Consider the following 20,422-nt stretch of genomic DNA (forward strand, 5'->3'; position numbering starts at 1 on the left):
ATCATTATTTAAAAGTGAGATAGGTCTGTTTGAAGAACATAATTGTAGATTTTTTTTATTTTTCTTTCAGTACAGGAGCAATTAATGAACATTTCCAGAAAGGTGGATTTTTTTTCCTGAGACTGGAGTGCAGTTAAAGTTTTATGAAAAAAAAAATGATTAACTAGGCGGAGGAACAGTTTATAAATGTCTGTTATTATTCCATCCATACCTGAAGCTTTCTTAGAGTTTGAATTGTTGATTTTATCTACAATTCTTTTATAAAATATTTATGTAAATCAACTTTTAATTTTGACAGGATGCTCCAAATGTTAAGATAATTAAGATTTAATATTGAGGTTTTAATATCAGAACTAGAGTTTTGATTCTGAGATGTGTAATGAATTCTGAAGGCATCAATAATGTCTCCAGTATCTGTGGTATTTTTCTTATTTCTTTCATGTCTGACTTCTACTATATTAGTAACATTTGATTGCAGTTTAGCTCATTTTGATAATTTAAGCATATACTTAGCTGATGAGGAGTAAGAGGTTATTTTAATCTTTCCAGAGCAAGACTTGTTTTATGAGATAATATGTCAAAATACTGTTTTGTTTAATGTTTCTATTTCTTTTGTGTTGGACCTGTTATCTTTAGAAAATCTAGTCTTGACTACTAGGAGTTACAATTGGATGCTTTCCCATTCTAAATCCCATTCCTTTAATAAATCCCAGACCATGACTATTAATATCAGGGATGTTGTTGGATTCTAAAAAAAATATTCAGCGGTTAACCACAGTTTTGAATTCTTTGAATTTAGTTGTATAAGCAGGAATTCTAGTTAAAAATATAGTTGAAAGTTAGTTTGAAGGTTTAAAATAAGGGTGTCATGATCAGAAATAGGACAAGGTATGATGTTAAAACTAGATATCCCAGAAATTAATTCTGGAGAGACTAGTATTTTATCAGTCCTTGTCTGTGTACCATACTTTAATCTACAATCCTGATGAGAAAGGAGAATAAACTAGGGCCTTTCATGTTAAAAAGATCTTTTAAATGAAGAGATTATTTCCATTTTGTAACAGCTTTTGCATTGGATGTCAAACTTAGTATCCTCCTATTGCTAGTAAATGTCCTCCAATATATAATTAAAATCACTGCCTATAATTAAAGTGCCTTTATATTTATTGAGAATAAAATCTAGATTTTTTTTAGCACTGCCTTGTCCCATACCTGGAAACAAGTAGAGAATAAGTGGAGACCTTAACCTATTGCTACATTTTAAGACTATAAGGGTGAAAAGACCATCTTGATCTTCGTGTTTCTGAATAATTAGTGGAAAATCTATATTTTCCCCCAGGAATCATGGCACCCCTTTTCTTAGTTGTGAAAGAAGAATGGGCTAAAATGTATGTAATTACTTGGGTTCCGTTTTTCTTTTCACATGTTTGATATGAAATTGTTGGAGAAAAACCACTTGAGCCTTATTTGCATTCAAATAATGTATTAAATTTGACCGTTTCCCTGTCTTATTTAAAACACTGACATTTAAAGATAGGATTACAGTCACTGCAACAAAGCAGTTAGTATCAGCCATTGTGTAAGTATTTCATTGACTTCTCAGACACCGTACTGGGTCTCACTACTTCTTGCTTTCCAAGTTTCTCTGGTGTTGCTCAACATGCATCTGCATTTATTTATTTGTTATTTGTTACCTGGGTTGGTCCAACTGAGTCAAAATAGCCCATTTTCAGTGGAGACCCAAGGAGAAAAGCTCCAGAACATAGACAGAATTATAACAACACAAAATAATACACAGGAATATTTATGAATACAGCAAGAACCATAAAAAAATAATATAATACTGACATACCCTGATAAAAATACAGAGAATTATAAACTTGCTATGAGTGTTTTTTGTTTTGTCCTCTTCATACAAGAGAGGTAGGAAAGCTGAATGTAGTATTAGTAAATACTAAATTATTGTCTTCACACGTCAAGTGAGGTTTCAGTTAGTAAAGAGAAGATAGTAAAGTGGGTAGTAGTATGTACATATTTACATGGGTTGTAGTAGCCTGGTTCATGGAGTAGAGAAAATAGGCAGAGAGAAAATAGTAAGTAAAGTACAGGAGTCAGAGAGTCCTGTGCAGGGTACTGTTAATAGAGGGGGTGTGGAAGAATTAGGGTTGTGACAGTGGCAGGACCTTGTGTCAAGTAGCACTTGTTTTAGCTCATTTTTGAAGTGTAAGGTGTGGATATGGATCTTATTTATGAGGGGAGTTTATTCCAGGCTTTGGCTGTAGAGTGTTTCTAAAGTAGTTTTCCGATGTTTTTGTTAGGTTTATGGATAACAAGGAGTTGTTTGGATGTACGGAGAGAACAATTGGGAGTGTAGTAGGAGATGATGGAGGAGAGGGAGGGCAGGATGTAGGTTTGTATAGAATGGAGAGTAGGATTCGAAACTGAGTCAAATGGAGTTGTTGGAGAAATTCTAGCCATTGGAGTGTGTTGAGAGCAAGGCAGTGTTGTAAGTTATGTGGTAAGTTAGTGGCAAATTGAGCTGTTTTGTGGTATGTTTGTTTTAATTTGGATAAAAGTGTAGATTGAATGATAGTAAAGATTGGAGCTGCATAGAGAAGGGAGGCGAGGAGGAGTGCTTGAGCCAGGGAGAGTTTAGTGTCAGAGGTAAGGAATTTCTTATTTCTATATAACAGACCAAGTTTTTGGTGTTTTTTTTAAATACTTTGTTGGAAGTGCATGTTAAATTTTAGTTTATCATAGTTTAGAAAGAAGTAAAGGGTATGAAACAGTATCACAGGCCTTGGACAGATCGAGGAAAAGGCAGGATACCAGTTGGCTGTTGTCTCTGGCCTCTGCTACAGTGTGGGTAAATGAATGCAGAGGCAGTACTATTTAGAAGATACAGGTATACTGCCAAGCTTTGGTGTTGTAGCAGTAGGAATGGTTAGTTTCAGTTGGTCATGTTTATATTGCACTAATATTGTGCTGTGGGGTGTTTATATTAACTTTCAGACATGGTTTTTAATAAGTTTAGTATAAATTGTAGTTTATTTTGCTGCAGGGGTATGTTCCACACTGGTAAGGGCCACCTTCATTGCTATTGGTTTGGATTTAAGATTTCTATCTGTGAAAACTCTCCTTGTAGAACTGGGTGATCATGGAGTTGTATTTCTTCTTCTTAGATGTTTGATGCAGACATGTATGTCCACTTGTTGTTCCCCACTCAAGCACAGTGATGTGGCCCCACTTCATTTTTTGTCAAAAGTTCATAGCTATATACTAGGCTAAGGACCACTAGGGCTCTTATAAGCCTAGCAGTGCAACCCAAATGTGACTCTCAAATTTGTTTTATGTCGATGGTGATTTACTGCCGGCCCGTGTCCATCAGAGACATAGAAGCCACTCCAAATAAATAAACCTCATGGGAATAGAACCCATACTTATGGGGAGAACAGTCACTATATTGTCCTGCACCATTGCCCACCCACCCTTGACATCATTTCCTTTATACCCTCTGCTGTAGCAGGTGATTATTATCTTAAAGTTCTAAACTTCAGCATATTACATTTTCCCAATAACTTTCCCAAAACCTTCATTTTTATTTGAGTGCCAGCATTGCTTGAGCTCTTAGTTGCTTGTAATCTCCTTCAAATCAAAATTTTCCCATTTCACCTCATTACATTTAACTGGTATACTGTTTCCTTTACTGATAATAAGCATTTCTTCCATTTCAGTTAAGATTGTTAAACTTACATTTAATAAAAATGTAAAGCTTCATACAACATAGCAGTTGTAAGTCTCATACTGTATCAGAATTCATATCTGGGAAAAGCTGTTTATGTAATTTGACTAGATTTTGTACCAGACACTAAACAGAACTGTTACTAGTGTCCACATTCTTCCCACCTCAAAAATCACTGCATATGATAGCTTTTTATATCGTTTTACCCCATTACCTCCTCACCATCAGGCTTCCCTTTTGATCAGGAGAAGCTATCATACAGACAGCCATGGTGGTGCTTTGAGTTCTCATTGACATCCTCACAAAGAAAGACAGACTTTCATGTTGTACAGCATAATCCCATCCCAACTGGTGATGCCAGTATTTGCCTCATTGCAAGAGCTGCCTGTGCCCCCTCTGTCTCCCTCTGTCTCTCTCTCTCCAGGAATAGTTTAACCCTAACAAAGCGGCAATGCATAAAGTGTATTTTTTTTAATATAACAGTAGCACATGAGCAAACTGATTAACCAATAAAAAGCTAAACACTGAGCCCCGTTCTAGCAGTCTTCTATCAGACAAGCTCTAACTGCACACTCCTGCCACTAGGGTGCAGGGGAACATTCTCCAAAAAAAGATGGTCTGGATTAGTGCTCAAGTTATACAAACAAAGCTAGATTCAGCAGCTCTGAATTTAGTCTATGCTACAGCAAACAAGGCGTACCAATTTCAGAAAGAAACAGTTCAAATAAGCAGGCACAATAAGCCTTTAACCAGAAACTCCTAGCTCAGAATGGCAGAATCTACCCTCTCCTTCCACAAGAGTGCACACCACACCTTCTTAATGTAAAATAACTGGCCCAAAGCCCAAGTGCTTAAACCAGAACTAATACACTCTTAGAATAACAGACACTAAGCCTTCAATCAGCAACTTCTAACTTAGAAGGATGTAAGCTACCTGTCCTGCCACAACAGTGCAGACCACAAACCTTCTTAATGTAAAACAACTGGTCTGAAGCCCAAGTGCTTAAACCAAAAGGCTTAGAATAACAGTTACAATTTAATCAGGCTACTACCATGCAGTAATAAATGTAGCAGACTAAATACAATGGAGTACTGTTAAGAAGAGGCAAAAGCAAAGTAAAGTGCAATTGATTTTTTTTAGTAAAGTGCAAGGAGAGAGGAAGGAGGAGCAGTGGTTAAGAACCTAAGTGGGTTGGCCTTCTCAAATGTTCTCTTTGTATTAAGTAGAACACCAGACTGGGTAGGGTGCCCCAGATCAAATTTACAGTAGTGGCGCGCAACTGCAAAGCCACCATCTATAAACCAGTTTCAGGACAGATGAGAAACATAAAACAATGCCAGAAAATATATAAAATAAGCAAACAATAATTCAGTCAGGTAGAATTAAGACAATGCAGAACTCTAAAAGGTTAAAATGCCAAGAAATATACTTATTAATCAGCGATATATTTCCAGATTGAGAATCACACCAGAAGTTTCCAACAGTGTATGCTGTATATCACTAATTCTACATTATTTTAATATGAAATGATTTATTACAAGTTATAGATACTATAACCATTGCGTCTTACACACACACACACACACACACACACACACACACATATACATACACACACACACACACACATACATACGCATACCTACACACACATACACATACATACACACACATGACTGATGCAAAAGCCACTTGAAAACTCTATGCCAAGAAATGCATAGTGGTACCCTTTGGAAGTCAGGCACCTTAGGAACTTACCTCCTTAATAACTTACTCCTGATAGTTGAACCAGTACTCTACAATTTGGGTACGTACCTGACCTTCAACCAACATGTGTCTAAGGTAGTAATGAAGTCATTCTATGTTGTGCACCTTATAAGCAAGGGCATAGCATCTTCATACAAGTATGTCCTCTTTCTACTGTATTCAACCCTCATCAGGCTCATCATTGAGGACAGCGCCCCCTTCAGTATGTATCTGCAAGGGCATAGCATCTTCATACAAGTATGTCCTCTTTCTACTGTATTCAAGCCTCATCAGGCCCATCATTGAGTACAGCGCCCCCTTTGGTATGTATCTGCAAGGGCATAGCATCTTCATGCAAGTATGTCCTCTTTCTACTGTATTCAGCCCTCCTTAGACCCATCATTGAGTACACTGCCCCCTTCAGTATGTATCTGACCAGGCACATGCATCAACTTGAATGTCCATAGAGGTTCCTCACAAAAAGAATACAAGACATAAACAACATGCCCTATGCAGATCACCTCAAAGCCCTATCTGTATACTCTGTTTACTGTAGACCATTGAGAGACAATCTATGCTTAGCATTTGAGGCATTTGTGGCACCCACTATAGTGGACCTGTTGCATATCCACAAAACAAATAGCATCAAAATTACTTTATCTGGGGGTTTAAACTTTGCATGCAATATAAATTGGACACGATAGAAAGACAGGTACGTGTCTCAGAGAATTCCCCTTCTCTGGAACTGTTGGATACACACCCTGGGTCTAGTGCCTGTATCTCTAATGGACAGAGATAGCCTATAAATCCATGTCCTAACATATATATACCCCCATAAAATAACCTCTAAGGGTCCTAACTTACATACACCCCTTAAAATAACCTCTAAGGCATATAATTTTGTGGGATACAATTGGTAAGCTTGGATATGCTTCCTAAGGCCCAGTGATCATTACCCTAGTATACACCTTTGAGCTTATCCTTAGAAATGCAAACTGAAACTCATGTTAAGCCCCTTATGCACATTTTAAGTTGTTCACTTCTGGAATAGTGCCAGATCCCCTCAGACACCCCATTATTACACACTCAGTACCATTTTCCATTAAATTCATCATAAAACTTTTTAGTAGATATATGAACATTTACATAAATATGGTCTGTTTTATTACCACCAGCATTGTTTTTGTAATGCATTTAACACTACACAAGCTATACTGATCATAATAGATACAATTTATAGTAATATCCATGAAGACCTCATTACTGCTGGTTTGTCTGTAGATGTGACCTGAGCCCTTAAGACCGTTAACTATAGTATACTACTCAGCAAATTATTAAAGTTTAAATTTTGGAAACAACACAATCAAATGGTATCAAGGCAGCCTCGAGGATAGAACTTTTCAAATCCATGCCAATATTTTTTTTCTCATGAAAGAGGACCCTCATTATTGAAGTCTCCCAAGGCTCTGTTTTATTTCGCCTTCCATCCTTTGTCTTTAATGACCTTACTCCTACCCTCGCTTGATGCTATCATGTGTATAGACAATAGATTCCTGATTGCAGAACTAAATGTGACTTACTAGATGCAAGGAGACTTACAAAACAGCTTTACTAATCAATGGTCTTTACTGCCTATGGTCTTCCTCCACCAGACTACTAATCAGCCCCCCAAAAATGAATCCATGTTACCTTCCACAAGGTAGAACTCAGCAAACCTACCATCCTTGTCCTTTGAAGACACCAAGGGTAATAGTCTGTGTGTCACTGAATACAGGTATCTGGGTCTTGCTTTCAATCCTTCCTTAACATTTTCTACCCATACATAGAATGTAACTGGCAAGGCTGTATCCCAACTAAAGTTATGCTACAGGATTTCAGCTTTCATTCCTCCTGCTGCCTACAAAGCTATAACAAAAAATGTAATTCTCCCAAAGCCAGAATGTGGCTTCCCAGTTTTAGTTTTTCACTGTTTGCACATAAAAGGATGCATATAGTTGTAAACAAAAAAATATAAGCTGGTGTTATGGAGCAGTACATAAGCACACCATTGTGATATACCAACAAATTTCAAATGGTGCCCAGTTCCAAGCAGGATACCCTTCTTTTAGGAGCATGTACTCACATCAGAGAGTTGAACTTCCTCTCAAAAAGCAGTCTTACCCTCTCAGAAATGGTCAAAGGGATAACCTCATGCTGGACTCTCATGAATTCAAAACAGCTATTGGAGAAAAAGCATTTTTCCAGTACGTCTACAGTAAGAAACTACCTCCCAAATGAAGTAAGAAAGCAGCAAACCTTAGAAATGTTTAAAAATCATCTACACAAGCAGTATGAACAGATCAGTATATATTAGTGCACTTCATTCTGATATCTGCATATGAACTGAAATGTGCATGTTTACTGTATAAATATGTAACTATCTATAAATTATACATAGTTACATATTTATTTCATTTTATCTTATTGTCTTCAAAATACTCTGCCTGTATATAGTATACCTTCTATTGCATTACTGTTTTACCTGCTGCATGCCATCTGTTCTGTCTGTATATAATTTTGTTTTGTAGTTTACATTCTTTCTTTCTTTTCATTGTCTACATTGTTTTTTGAGCTTGGGTTGTAGCTGGAGAGAGTCAAAGAGCAGCCCACCTACCTGGTAATAGCAAATAAATACAGTAATAATTGTTGCACTAAAATCAAGAGCAACAATATATTTTGGACTTCCATTCTCCTTCATCAGATATTGTGCATTTTGCTAACTTGTTTCTTACTTATTGAAGTTTTGATAAACAGCATAGCAAAGTGATCCAAAAGTATCCATTTCAGTCACAGCTCAGGAAGTATAAAATGGTACATACAGGTATGGGTCGGGATATGTTTTATCACATAGAATGGTAAGTGGTGCAGATGTTACATAGCGAATGGATCCAAAAGTATCCATTTCAGTCGCAGCTCAGGAAGTATAAAATGGTACATACAGGTATGGGTCGGGATATGTTTTATCACATAGAATGGTAAGCAGTGCAGATGTTACATAGCAAACTGATCCAAATGTATTCATTTCAGTCACAGCTTAGGAAGTATAAAATGGTACACACAGGTATGGGTCAGGATATGTTTTATCACATAGGATGGTAAGCGGTGCAGACATTAAATGAACATCCTTATACTTTGTATTCTGCTTCACTTAATATCTGTCTGCATAACAGCTGATCACATTTACATCCGCTTAGTACAGTATGGTTTTAAGTGTGGCCGGACGTTGTGCAGAAGGATGTTAAGTGGAAAACGCCTGTATTGGTGTTTTATATAAGTAAATAATCATGGATGCATCTAACAAGTAAGAAGTGTTAAGAGTAAGACATTTTGGCTACATATACAATAAAACTTGTCAAACCTCTTTGTTTAGAATGGTTGACAGACTACGTTTCTGGATATGTTCTTTTTTAAGTTGATGTTGATTAATTATTGTATTTATTTCCATTTGATAACTGTGTTGGTGGGAATCGTCATCAAATCCTTTCCAGCTTTGACTAAAACCCACAAGGTCAGCAGTTTAGTACATCAAACATTCAGAGATATCACACTAGTTAGAAAAATCGAACTATTTACAAAGCAGATGGAAAAAGACAATAAAAAGCAGCTTTACACTAGATACAATGCAGCTAGAAAATGAAAAATCTTTTCAATGCAGATAAAGATAATTGCAGATTTATATTTTGAACCATTCATCATCTTCTTTCGGCTGTTCCCGTTAGGGGTCGCCACAGCAGATTACCCGTTTCCATTTCTTCCTGTCCTCTGCATCTTGCTCTGTCACACCAACCACCTGCATGTCCTCTCTCACCACATCCATAAACCTTATCTTAGGCCTTCCTCTTTTCCTGTTACCTGGTAGCTTCATCCTTAGCATCTTTTTCCCAATATACTCAGCATCCCTCCTCAGCACATGTCCAAACCAATGTAATCGTGCCTCTTTGGCTTTGTCTCCAAACCTTCCAACCTGGGCTGACCCTCTAATATACTTATTCCTAATCCTGTCCACCCTCGTCACACCCAGTGCAAATCTTAACATCTTTAATTCTGCCACATCCAGCTCAAACTCCTGCCTTTTTGTCAATGCCACTGTCTCCAACCCATATAACATAGCTGGTCTCACTACCCTCTTGTAGACCTTCCCTTTCACTCTTACAGGTACTCGTCTGTCACAAATAACTCCTGACACTCTTCTCCACCCACTCTATCCCGGCTGTACTCTCTTCTTCACCTCTCTTCCACACTCACCGTTACTCTGAACTATTGAGCCCAAGTATTTAAACTCATTCAGCTTCACCACCTCTACTCCTTGCATCCTCACCATTCCTCTATCTTCCCTCTCATTCACACACATATATTCTGTCTTAGTCCTGCTGACCTTCATTCCTGTTCTCTCTAGAGCATATCTCCATCTCTCCAGGGTCTCCTCCACCTGTTCCCTACTCTCACTATAGATCACAATGTCATCTGCAAACATCATAGTCCATGGGGACTCCTGTCTGATCTCGTCTGTCAACCTGTCCATCACCATTGCAAATAAGAAAGGGCTCAGAGCTGATCCTTATTGTAACCGCACCTCCACCTTAAACGCATCCATCACTCCCACTGCAGACCTCACCACTGTCACACTACTCTCATACATATCCTGTACCACTCTTACATACTTTTCTGACACTCCTGACTTCCTCATACAATACCATAACTCCTCTCTAGGCACCCTGTCATATGCTTTCTCTAAGTCTACAAAAACACAATGCAACTCCTTCCGACATTTTCTGTACTTCTCCGTCAACACTCTCAGAGCAAAGATCGCATCTGTAGTGCTCTTTCCTGGCATGAAACTATATTGCTGATCACTAACCATCACGTCCCTTCTTAACCTTGCTTCCACTACTCTTTCCCATAACTTCATGCTGTGACTGATCAATTTAATCCCTCTGTGGTTAGTACAACTCTGCATATCACCCTTATTATTAAAAATCGATACCAAAACACTTTTTCTCCATTCCTCAGGCATCCTCTCACTTTCCAAGATTTCATTAAACAATCTGGTTAAAAACTCCACTGTCATTTCACCTAAACACCTCCATGCTTCCACAGGCATGTCATCTGGGCCAACAGCCTTTCCATTCTTCATTCTCTTCATAGCTATCCTTACTTCCTCCTTGCTAATCCATTGTACTTCATGATTCACTCTCCCTACATCATCCAACCTTCTCTCCCTCTCATTCTCTTCATTCATCAACCCCTCAAAGTACTCTTTCCATCACCTCAACACACTCTCCTCGCTTGTGAGTATGTTTCCCTCATTATCCTTTATCACCTTTACCTGCTGCACATCTTTCCTAGCTCGGTCCCTCTGTCTAGCCAATCGGTACAGGTCCTTTTCTCCCTCCTTAGTGTCCAACCTTTCATACAACTCTTCATATGCCTTATCCTTAGCCTTCGCCACCTCTGTCTTTGCCATCCACCTCATCTCCTTATACTCCTGTCTACTTTCTTCATCTCTCTGACAATCCCACTTCTTCTTTGCCAACCTCTTTCTCTGTATACTCGCCTGTACTTCCTCATTCCACCACCATGTCTCCTTGTCGTCCTTCCTCTGTGCAGATGTGATGCCAAACACCTTTTTATCAGTCACCCTAGCTCTGCTGTAGTTACCCAGCTATTTGGTAACTCTTCACTGCCACCCAGTGCCTGCCTTAACTCACCCCTGAACTCCACCTCACAATTACCCTTTTTCAATTTCCACCACTTGATCCTTGGTGCTGCCCTCACACTCCTCCTCCTCTTCTTGATAACCAACGTCATCCTACAAACCACTATCCTATGCTGCCTAACTACACTTTCTCCGGTCACCACTTTACAGTCTCCAATCTCCTTCAAACTGGCCCTCCTACATAAGATATAGTCCACCTGTGTGCATCTTCCTCCACTCTTGTATGTCACCCTATGCTCCTCCCTCTTGTTAAAATACGTATTCACCACAGCCATGTCCATCCTTTTCGCAAAATCCACTACCATCTGACCTTCTGCATTCCTTTGTTTAACACCATACCTACCCATCACTTCCTCATCCCCTCTGTTCCCTTCACCAACATGCCCATTGAAATCTGCTCCAATCACCACTCTCTCACCCTTGGGTACAGTCATCACCACTGAAAATTTAGCATTAACATCTTCATTCAGAAGTATGTTTACTATGTGCACTGGTAAATGCTTTGACCTTTACAGTTGCCAGTACATTTTTCAGGAGTATCACACTTGTTAAAAATGGCAAACTATTTACAGTACAACTTTTGAGATCAAGGTAGCAAGTACAGTAAAATGAATATTTGGGAAGGTAAAAGTGACTGTAACATGAGTTTTGCACACAGTATCAGCATTGTGGAAATGCCCTTTCACCCCTTTTGTTTATAGCAGGCACAGCTGCATTCCTTAAAGGAAAGCTCTTTCGACTTGGTTTTGGACATGTCATTTCTGTTGGAAGTTAGTTCCAGATGCCTGACAAAATTTGTCCTTTGCATGTTGAACTCTTTTCTTTATGGGTGGTACAAACATACTTCATAAGAATGGTCTCACTCTCTCTCACCCTGTTTTTGAAGATGTGCAGTATATCTTCTTATGTAAGACTGTTCCAGGTAACAGGTGCACCAGATTATTGTGATAACTCTGTACTGTTGTTACATCTCTTGTAACTGTTCACTGAAGACCAGGTTTTGATCAATGATAATCAGAATTGTATTTACTTAGTTTGGTACCTAGATTAGTAATAGCAGAACAATTTAATTTTGCAAACAGAAAAAATTCTGTTATGTTTAAAATGGCTCAAACAATGTCCATGTCCTGTTGTGAGTGAAATACCTGATGTAGCTTTCATCAGTGTGATAAAAGACTGATATGTAATGTATTTTTAGATTACAGAAGCACAAATACCAGCGTGATTTGCCATCAGCAGCAACCACTTGTGACACTCCTGTCACATCACCCTATGGACCTGCCACACTGTGCTCAACCTGTGAAGGTTACCGACAGGCTTCATTTTACACCTGCAACACAATTTCACTCAGAGCTTAACTGTAGCAAGAGCTGTGAACTTAATGCAACTCTTGCTTTGCAACAAGTTCCAGTAGTACACCAGCCATCTTGTACAAAGGACAAACCATATAAATGTCCTGAATGCAGTAAGTATTTTTCAACCAGAAGTTCTCTAAAACGACATCAGACTATTCATGTGGGGAGCAAACCATATCAATGTACTGAGTGCAGTAAGTGTTTTGCACGGAATTCTAGTATGATGCAGCATATGGCTATTCACACAGGAGCAAAACCATACAAGTGTACTGAATGCAGTAAGTGTTTTTCATGTAGTAGTCACCTGATAGAACATCAGCGCATTCATACAGGTGCAAAGCCATATAAATGCACTGAATGTAGTAAGTGTTTTAGACATAGTTCTGCTATGAAGCGCCATAAGGCTATTCACACAGGAGCAAAACCATACAAGTGTACTGAATGCAGTAAGTGTTTTGCACAGAGTTCTAGTTTGATGAGCCATATGAGTATTCACACAGGAGCAAAACCATACAAGTGTACTGAATGTAGTAAGTGTTTTGCAAAGAGTTCTACTATGAAGCATCATATGGCTATTCACACAGGAGCAAAACCATACAAGTGTACTGAATGCAGTAAGTGTTTTACACAGAGATCTACTATGAAGCACCATATGGTTATTCACACAGGAGCAAAACCATATAAGTGCACTGAATGCAGTAAGTGTTTTACACTGAGTTATAGTATGATGCGCCATATGGCTCTTCACACAGGAGCAAAATCATACACGTGTACTGAATGCAGTAAGTGTTTTTCATGTAGAAGTCACCTGATACAACACCAGCTCATTCATACAAGGAGCAAAGCCATATAAATGCACTGAATGTAGTGTTTTAGATAGAGTTCTGGTATGATACACCATATGGCTATGCACAAAGGAGCAAAACCATACAAGTGCACTGAATTTAGTAAGTGTTTTTCACGTAAAAGGAAAATGATACACCACCAGGCCACTCACACAGAGGAGTAACCATATAAATGTTCTGAATGTAATAAGGGTTTCATGCACCAAAAAGCCTAATGTCTCATCATACTATTCATGTAGAGAGCAAACCATATAAGTGTACTTAATGCAGTGTCTTTTTCATGGCATAGTAGCTTGGTCCAGTATTGTGCCACTCATACATGAGAGAAACGATATAAATGTACTGAGGGTAATAAGTGTTTTTCATATAACTGGTACCTGATTCAGCATCAGGCCATTCACAGAGGGGCAAAAAACATATAAATGTGCTGAATGAAGTAAGTGTTTCACACACCCAAGTGGCCTATTCTATCATAAGGTCATTCACATGCAGAAGAAAGTCATTACTGGGCACATTGTGGTTACTGCAAAGAGCAATTGTGGCTGACACCAAAGATTGAAAACGTACTCATTTCATGAACTTTAATCGCACTTTGACTTAGGAATGGGGTACATTCCCATCATGGTATGAGAACCCCAAAAGACTTGGAGAAATTAAAAAAAAAAGAAAAGGAAGAAAGCAGTCCTTACAAACATTAAAGACTCCAGGAAATCACATATTAAAATCATTAACATTTGCAGAAATTAAGAAAACATCTGTATAAATGTTCTGGATGCCTATCACATAGTTGTACATTGTAGCATCAGATAACCCACACAATGGAACAAGTCCTAATAGAGATAAGGAATCTAAAAGAACAAGACAGTAATATCTGTGGAACTGAATTAATCTTCAATCCTTTGCTAGTACCTTCATGTGATTGAACATGCTTCTACAGAATCTCACTACCAAGATGATACTGATGTATGCTATATTTTATATATCATGGAGCAAAATGGGGTAAAAAAAGAACACTAGGACCACATGTTCTAGTATAATAATTACCCAAACCTGACAATAGGCAGTGGTCCCAGGACTGGAAAAATACTGCAGACTCATCGGAGCACAGAAACATTCCTACCAAATTGGGCCATGTTGTGAGTGTTCTCCCTGTTTAGAAGGGAGCAGCAGTCCAAGAAAAAAAATGATAGGCTAAGCAAAAGAGCTACAAACAACAAAGTGGACGGTTTTGGATAAAAGGAGAGAGAGAATATATGTTATTTCTGTTATACAACAAACCCATAACATCCACAGAGTGGATATATAGCAAGAGTAAGAGTAAGAAAGAAGTTGTCAGAGGACAGAAAACATTTTCATCAGAACTGTTAAAAGCAACAGATGACATTTAAAATCTTTAATAAAACAAAACAGCATCACAGCACTTAGATAAAGGAACACTAGGCTGTCTAGAAAAGATGTGATTAAAACAAAAACAAAGGCCATAAAATGTAGTATGGTCTTGGCGGTATGATATGATATTTATATGTTATGAGTTACCTTCAGTTTGCTGACAATCCACTTCCCTGAAACCCAGTGTACCGACACGTCAAATCACCGACATTCTCAAAGCAGACGTTAATGCATGGTTAGTGAACACTTGGCCATCTAGTTGAACTTTGCCCCTTACCCCCACAGTAGTGTATTTTGGAGTTGGTATATTTAGTAAGGGGTGGGGGTTGTTTTCTTCAGGTAGTTGTTCCATCGGGATGGCCAAGTGTTTACTTACCTTTCGGGAAACGTCGGCTTTCAGAATGTCAGTGATTTGACATGTCGGTAAACTGGGTTTTGGGGAAGTGGACTGTCGATAAACTAACCCGTATATAATATCATATATATATATATATATATATATATATATATATATATATATATATATATGAAATAATGTTGTGGTAATGAATGTGGCTACATCTCCCAAGATATTTGAAGAAAAGTGCAGGCAAAGAAATCGGGACACTGTGAATTTTGCAAAGGAATGAATGTAAACACAAAATTGTAATGTAACAAGAAGCAAAATTTCTAGTGATATGAAAAAGCAGCACACAAACATAACCAAGAAGGAAAGGGTTTAATGTGGAGACTGAAATACAGGCAATATTACAGCATGATGAATCAGTAAATCCCCAGACACGGCAGAACACTTTTAGAAAAGATACACTGTAAAGTAAAATTTTAGACAGTTCTGTAGGAAATTTGATAGAAATTCCAGTAAGAATTGTACAGCAAGATTAAGTGAAGTAAACAAAAAGCAAAGAAAGAGGACACACTCACAGCTAAAAAGCAAACAATCTTAGTGAGGACCCACTTAACTGAAGAGAAGACAGCAGACATGTTAAGATGTATGATAGAATTAGACTACAGAAGTTGAATAAAGACTTCCAACTGTCAGAAATGATAAAGCAAATGAACACAGCAACTTGGACTATCAAAAGTGATTCCTCTGAAGCAGAAAAAAAGCAGTAAACTACTGTACAACTAAAGTAATACATAAGCTGCTCCCACATAATGTAGATTAACAAAAGAAAAAAAGAAATGGACCACACAGAAATGCCACCATGGATAGAGGAAATGCAAAGCAACTAAAGCTAGACGTATCACTAATTGAAGAATATCGAAAAGGGAATACTCTTAAGTGATGTGATAAAAGAAAACACAACATAAAACAGCTTAAGATTTACCTTAAGCCATTTCCAAAAGTAAACCAAAAATAGCACAAGTAGAAAATGTTGAAAGGCATATAAAGGTAAAGGAAGGGGTCAAAAGCAGTTCATGGGTGTCCAAAAAGGTTTTATATAGACTTGGTGTGACTATTGCTGTTTTATTTCCCATTTAAAAAAGTAGAAATCCTTACATTTAGGAGACGTCTGTATGAAGTTCCTGTTGAACATAACCAAGAAGCCAAATGCAGATGAGTTAAAAGTAATAGTAAGAAGATGATATAAAATGGGAATGAAGGAAAGTCAGAGAAATTGAAATAAAATTTAAGTCTCCTAACTGTAAAACTCCAGGTCCGGATCCATTAACCAACTTCTGGCTAAAGGTTTTAGCTTCTTTGCACAATAATGTAGGCCTGAGAAAACATGTATGTGCATCCTGAATAGACACCATCTTGGTTAGTAACAGGAAAAAACACAAGCATCCATAAGAGTGAACCTGCAAGCCATGTTGAGAACTGTGGGGCAGCTTTCCTTTTGACAACATATAAATTATATACTGGAATTGATATAGATTTTATAGTCATTTAGAAAAAAGATCAATTGTGGTAGAACACAAAGGTAATAAAACAAAATATAGTGAACAAAAGTAGAATCTGTTATTAAAACTATAACAGAGTGCTGTAAAAAGAAGTGAAATCTCAAGTATGGAATGGATATACTAAAAATGACACCATTCCAGATTCATAGCTTGTAGAATGCTTATAGATGTATAGAATGCACCCAGCATTGGTAAATTACTTAGCCGTCTCTTTAAAACAATGGGAAGCCAATTATAACTGAGTCATAATAAAAAGCAAATTACGATCCCAGACATACAAAGTTCCAAAGAGGAATATTCTAGGGCAATTCTTTGTTACCACTGCTGTTTTGCATTGCAAGTCACTAAGCTATTTACTTAACATACTAGGCAACGGCTACAGCTTGACTTCCAGAAACCAATACTGCTGAATGGCATCTACTTTGTGTGGATCGTCTAAAAGTGTATAGCTCATTTGACAAACTGTTAAAAGCAGAATTACAAATAGTTAAAACTTTTGCATATGATATACGGATAATGTTTAGTCTTGATAAATAAGAATATACAATATTTTAGCTGGAAAAATGAATCATCAAGAAAATATAAAACTGCGAGAGAAAGAGATAATATAAAAGAGGTTGAACAAGATGGAATGTATTAATATCTGAGAATACATGAATGGTGGGCAATAATTCATGAACAGCTGTTAGTAAGAAATGTTTTCTAAGACTAAAGCTATTATTGAAAACTGCCTTGACATCTATTAAAAAAACTTCAAGCTGTCAGTCAACATGTTCGTATTATTCTAACTTACAGGATTGGTATAATCGACTGATCCCAGAAAGGATTGGCTTGGGCAAGAAAACTGCTTAATGTTCATCAAATACTATTAACAATCAGTGCATGAGGTGATTGTATGTCCTTCATACTGAAGGGAGGCATGGCCCTCCTTTGATCTGACTGTATGTACAGGTCCGCAGTTGAGGGACTGCAGGCATATTTGCTAACCTCATCAAATCCAAACAACATGAATGTTGTAAACCAAGAGCAAAACAAGTCTGAGATGATATCTTTGCTCAAAACAGTAGAAACATTTCAGTAAAAAATTAGAATGGAAGTCAAACCAGAAGAAGACAAAAAGGGGGGCAGATGACAAATGAAATCCCAAAAAAGAAAAGAAGATGGAGAGCAAGACAATGCATAAAGAAATAAAACTGGGAAGTCTACAGTTAATGGTGGCAAATGTGGAGAACTACAGTAAGAGCCAATGTTAATTAAAATTTGATGAATAAATGGATAAAGGGAGACTAATATAAATCAAAAGCTGAACTTGAATAAGGACCACTCAAGATAATGAATTACATAAATGATGGTTTACAAACTTTATAGAAAAAGTGGAAGATGCAGACAAATGTAGGCTTTGTAGTACAAAACTAAAACAGTTGTACATCTTGTTCCTTTTTGTGATGTACGTATGGCTGAGGGGTCTGTACTCTGACAGGTATAGTAATGTCACAAGACCATTACATTGGGGATTGTGCAAATACAGCTGCATACAGCTAGCTGAGAAGCACTGCACACCAAAAAGAACTGAAAGAAGAGGCATGTAAAGATATCCAGGAATAAATGAAGGATCAGCAACTCAACATTAGTAAATGACAACAAAGCCTAGTAAGGTATATTTTACAAGACTAGAACTAATAACTAAATACTTTCTTGACATTTAGGAAAAATATATAAATCAGCTTGCTGTCACTGTTGTAATTGGCAGCTTTGGTTTGATTGGCCATCATAACAGTCAGAACATTTTTAAGGCATGGATAAATTGCACAAGGGCATTGAATAGCAAAGATTCACAAACTGTACTAAATCATGTAGAAATAGCTACGAAAAAGTCACAAAACACTTGAAAGAAGTATGAAAAAGACAAGTTATTATTCCAGGTATAAAATCCAGTGGAGAATACTTCAGGACAATTCTCTTTCAGCATTGCTGTTGCCTTGTCCTCAGTTTTGTTTAGTTAACAGACTAGGCTGTGAGTGCAGTTGGAATTTATATTGTCATTTAACATGTTAGTTATTTTTGTGTGTGATCTAAAGCTATAGCTTATTTTACAGACAACTGAATGTGTAACTGAAAGCAGTAGAAATCTTATCAGATAATATAAGAATGATATTTGCCTTCTACACATGTGTGAAAGCAGCATTTATAGCTGGTAGACTGAAGTATCAAGGAAGTAACCGGAGAGAAATCTAATAAAAACTGAAACAAGAGGAAGTATATACATATTTGGGAATGCATTAAAGATCATTGATACAGCATGACCAAAGCTTAGTAAGGAATATTTTAAATTACTACATCTAATACTGGAGACTGCTTTGATATGTGGGAGTAAAGCTCAAACTTTAACTTATTAATAACCTATCTGATGTGGAATGTCACACATCTAGCAGCCAGCACACATCTTGTATTCCAGAGCATTTTCTGAAAAATAAACTTAAAAAGCATAAGATAAACAAATGCATTTATTTTGGAACAATAAAATATTAAAACTATATAAATAACAATGTTATCAGTAAGAAGGATTCTTTACAGTGATATTCTGTGTGGTTATAGTATTTTCCATAAATACTGCAGTATAATGCTCACAGGCTTAAAATTATATTTTTTGTAAACCTCAGATTTTCATATTTTGAAAACTGCATAAGCTAGAAATATTGTTATAACATTTTGTTCACCAGATATAAGCTTTTACATGACAGCAAGAAATTCTTCTATGAGAGCATGTTTATTGAAATATTTACAGAAATATGAAAACATGCTTAATTGTATAATTAGCAAAACAATTACAGGATATCTTTCAAGATGTGCAAATTGTAGTGCAAATACCTAAGACAGTTTTCTGCAACAACATCTAAGGTTTCACTTAATATCATGCAACAGTTTGTAAATCACTTGTTTTTGAAATGTTAAGTACATATGCAAATGCTGCTTATTTTTATAATTGTTAGTGAACATCTAGCAATGCTTCCAATATAGTGTGATATAAAACAGCACTGACAATGGGCTACCTTGTCTCCCACATTGGTTTTTCACACTATATACGTCAGTAACATGTAAGGCTCTTTAAGTGGCAAACAAAGATTAATTTCTCCACTGCAAGACATCCTACACTAACAATCTTGTAGTAGAAAGAGAAGTGAGCAAACGCTTATGGAAAACCCAAGAAATACTGCAAATATGTTTTCAAAGAATGGTGCTTTCCTCCTTGGCTACTGCTGTTAAAATTCTTGGTAAGATGTTTCTCCTTGTTTCTTCTTTAAAATAACTTTTATTAAAATACTTTAAAACAAAAAACAAAATAAAAGCTCCAACCTAACCATTTAAAAGTTAGTGTTGTAACACAAAAAAAGAGAGATGAGCGCTTTCGGTTTATCAACCTTCTTCAGATCTGCTTAACATTTGCAGCTGCTTCTATTTATATTCATGCTGCTTACTTAGAGTCATCCCCCAACCAATGGGAGCCTCTATGCTAATTCTTGATGTACTTGTATTCCAATCCGGTGTTCTGGTTTTTACTTCTTAGAAGCCAATTACTTTCTTCCATGCAAATAAGTTTTAATAAATCTACCAATGTTTATTCATTCCTTTCTCTCACCTAATTTGCTATTCTTTTTCTTTTGCTCCAATGGCTTGTGTGTATCC

At 37.1% G+C, this 20,422-nt stretch overlaps 2 protein-coding genes across 4 annotated transcripts in view; one reads left to right on the plus strand and one right to left on the minus strand.

Annotated features, from left to right (window-relative positions):
* LOC122814457 overlaps positions 1-20,422 on the minus strand; it is a 1,903,843-nt gene that overhangs the window by 395,510 nt on the left and 1,487,911 nt on the right.
* The window catches only part of LOC122813942 (zinc finger protein 383-like), a 161,672-nt gene that overhangs the window by 134,922 nt on the left and 6,328 nt on the right, over positions 1-20,422 (plus strand). The window contains exon 7 of one of the 3 annotated variants that reach the window (XM_044086488.1): positions 12,443-12,709. In XM_044086488.1, coding sequence (XP_043942423.1) covers positions 12,443-12,709 — 267 coding nt within the window. Of the gene's footprint in view, positions 1-70; positions 1,664-12,442; positions 19,783-20,422 lie in introns of those variants that run through there. The other 2 variants (XM_044086487.1, XM_044086489.1) reach the window with 2 other exon arrangements.

Source organism: Protopterus annectens, chromosome 10.part0 (genome assembly GCF_019279795.1).
Source record: "Protopterus annectens isolate FY-2018-M chromosome 10.part0, PAN1.0, whole genome shotgun sequence".
Taxonomy (NCBI): Eukaryota; Metazoa; Chordata; order Ceratodontiformes; family Protopteridae; genus Protopterus; species Protopterus annectens.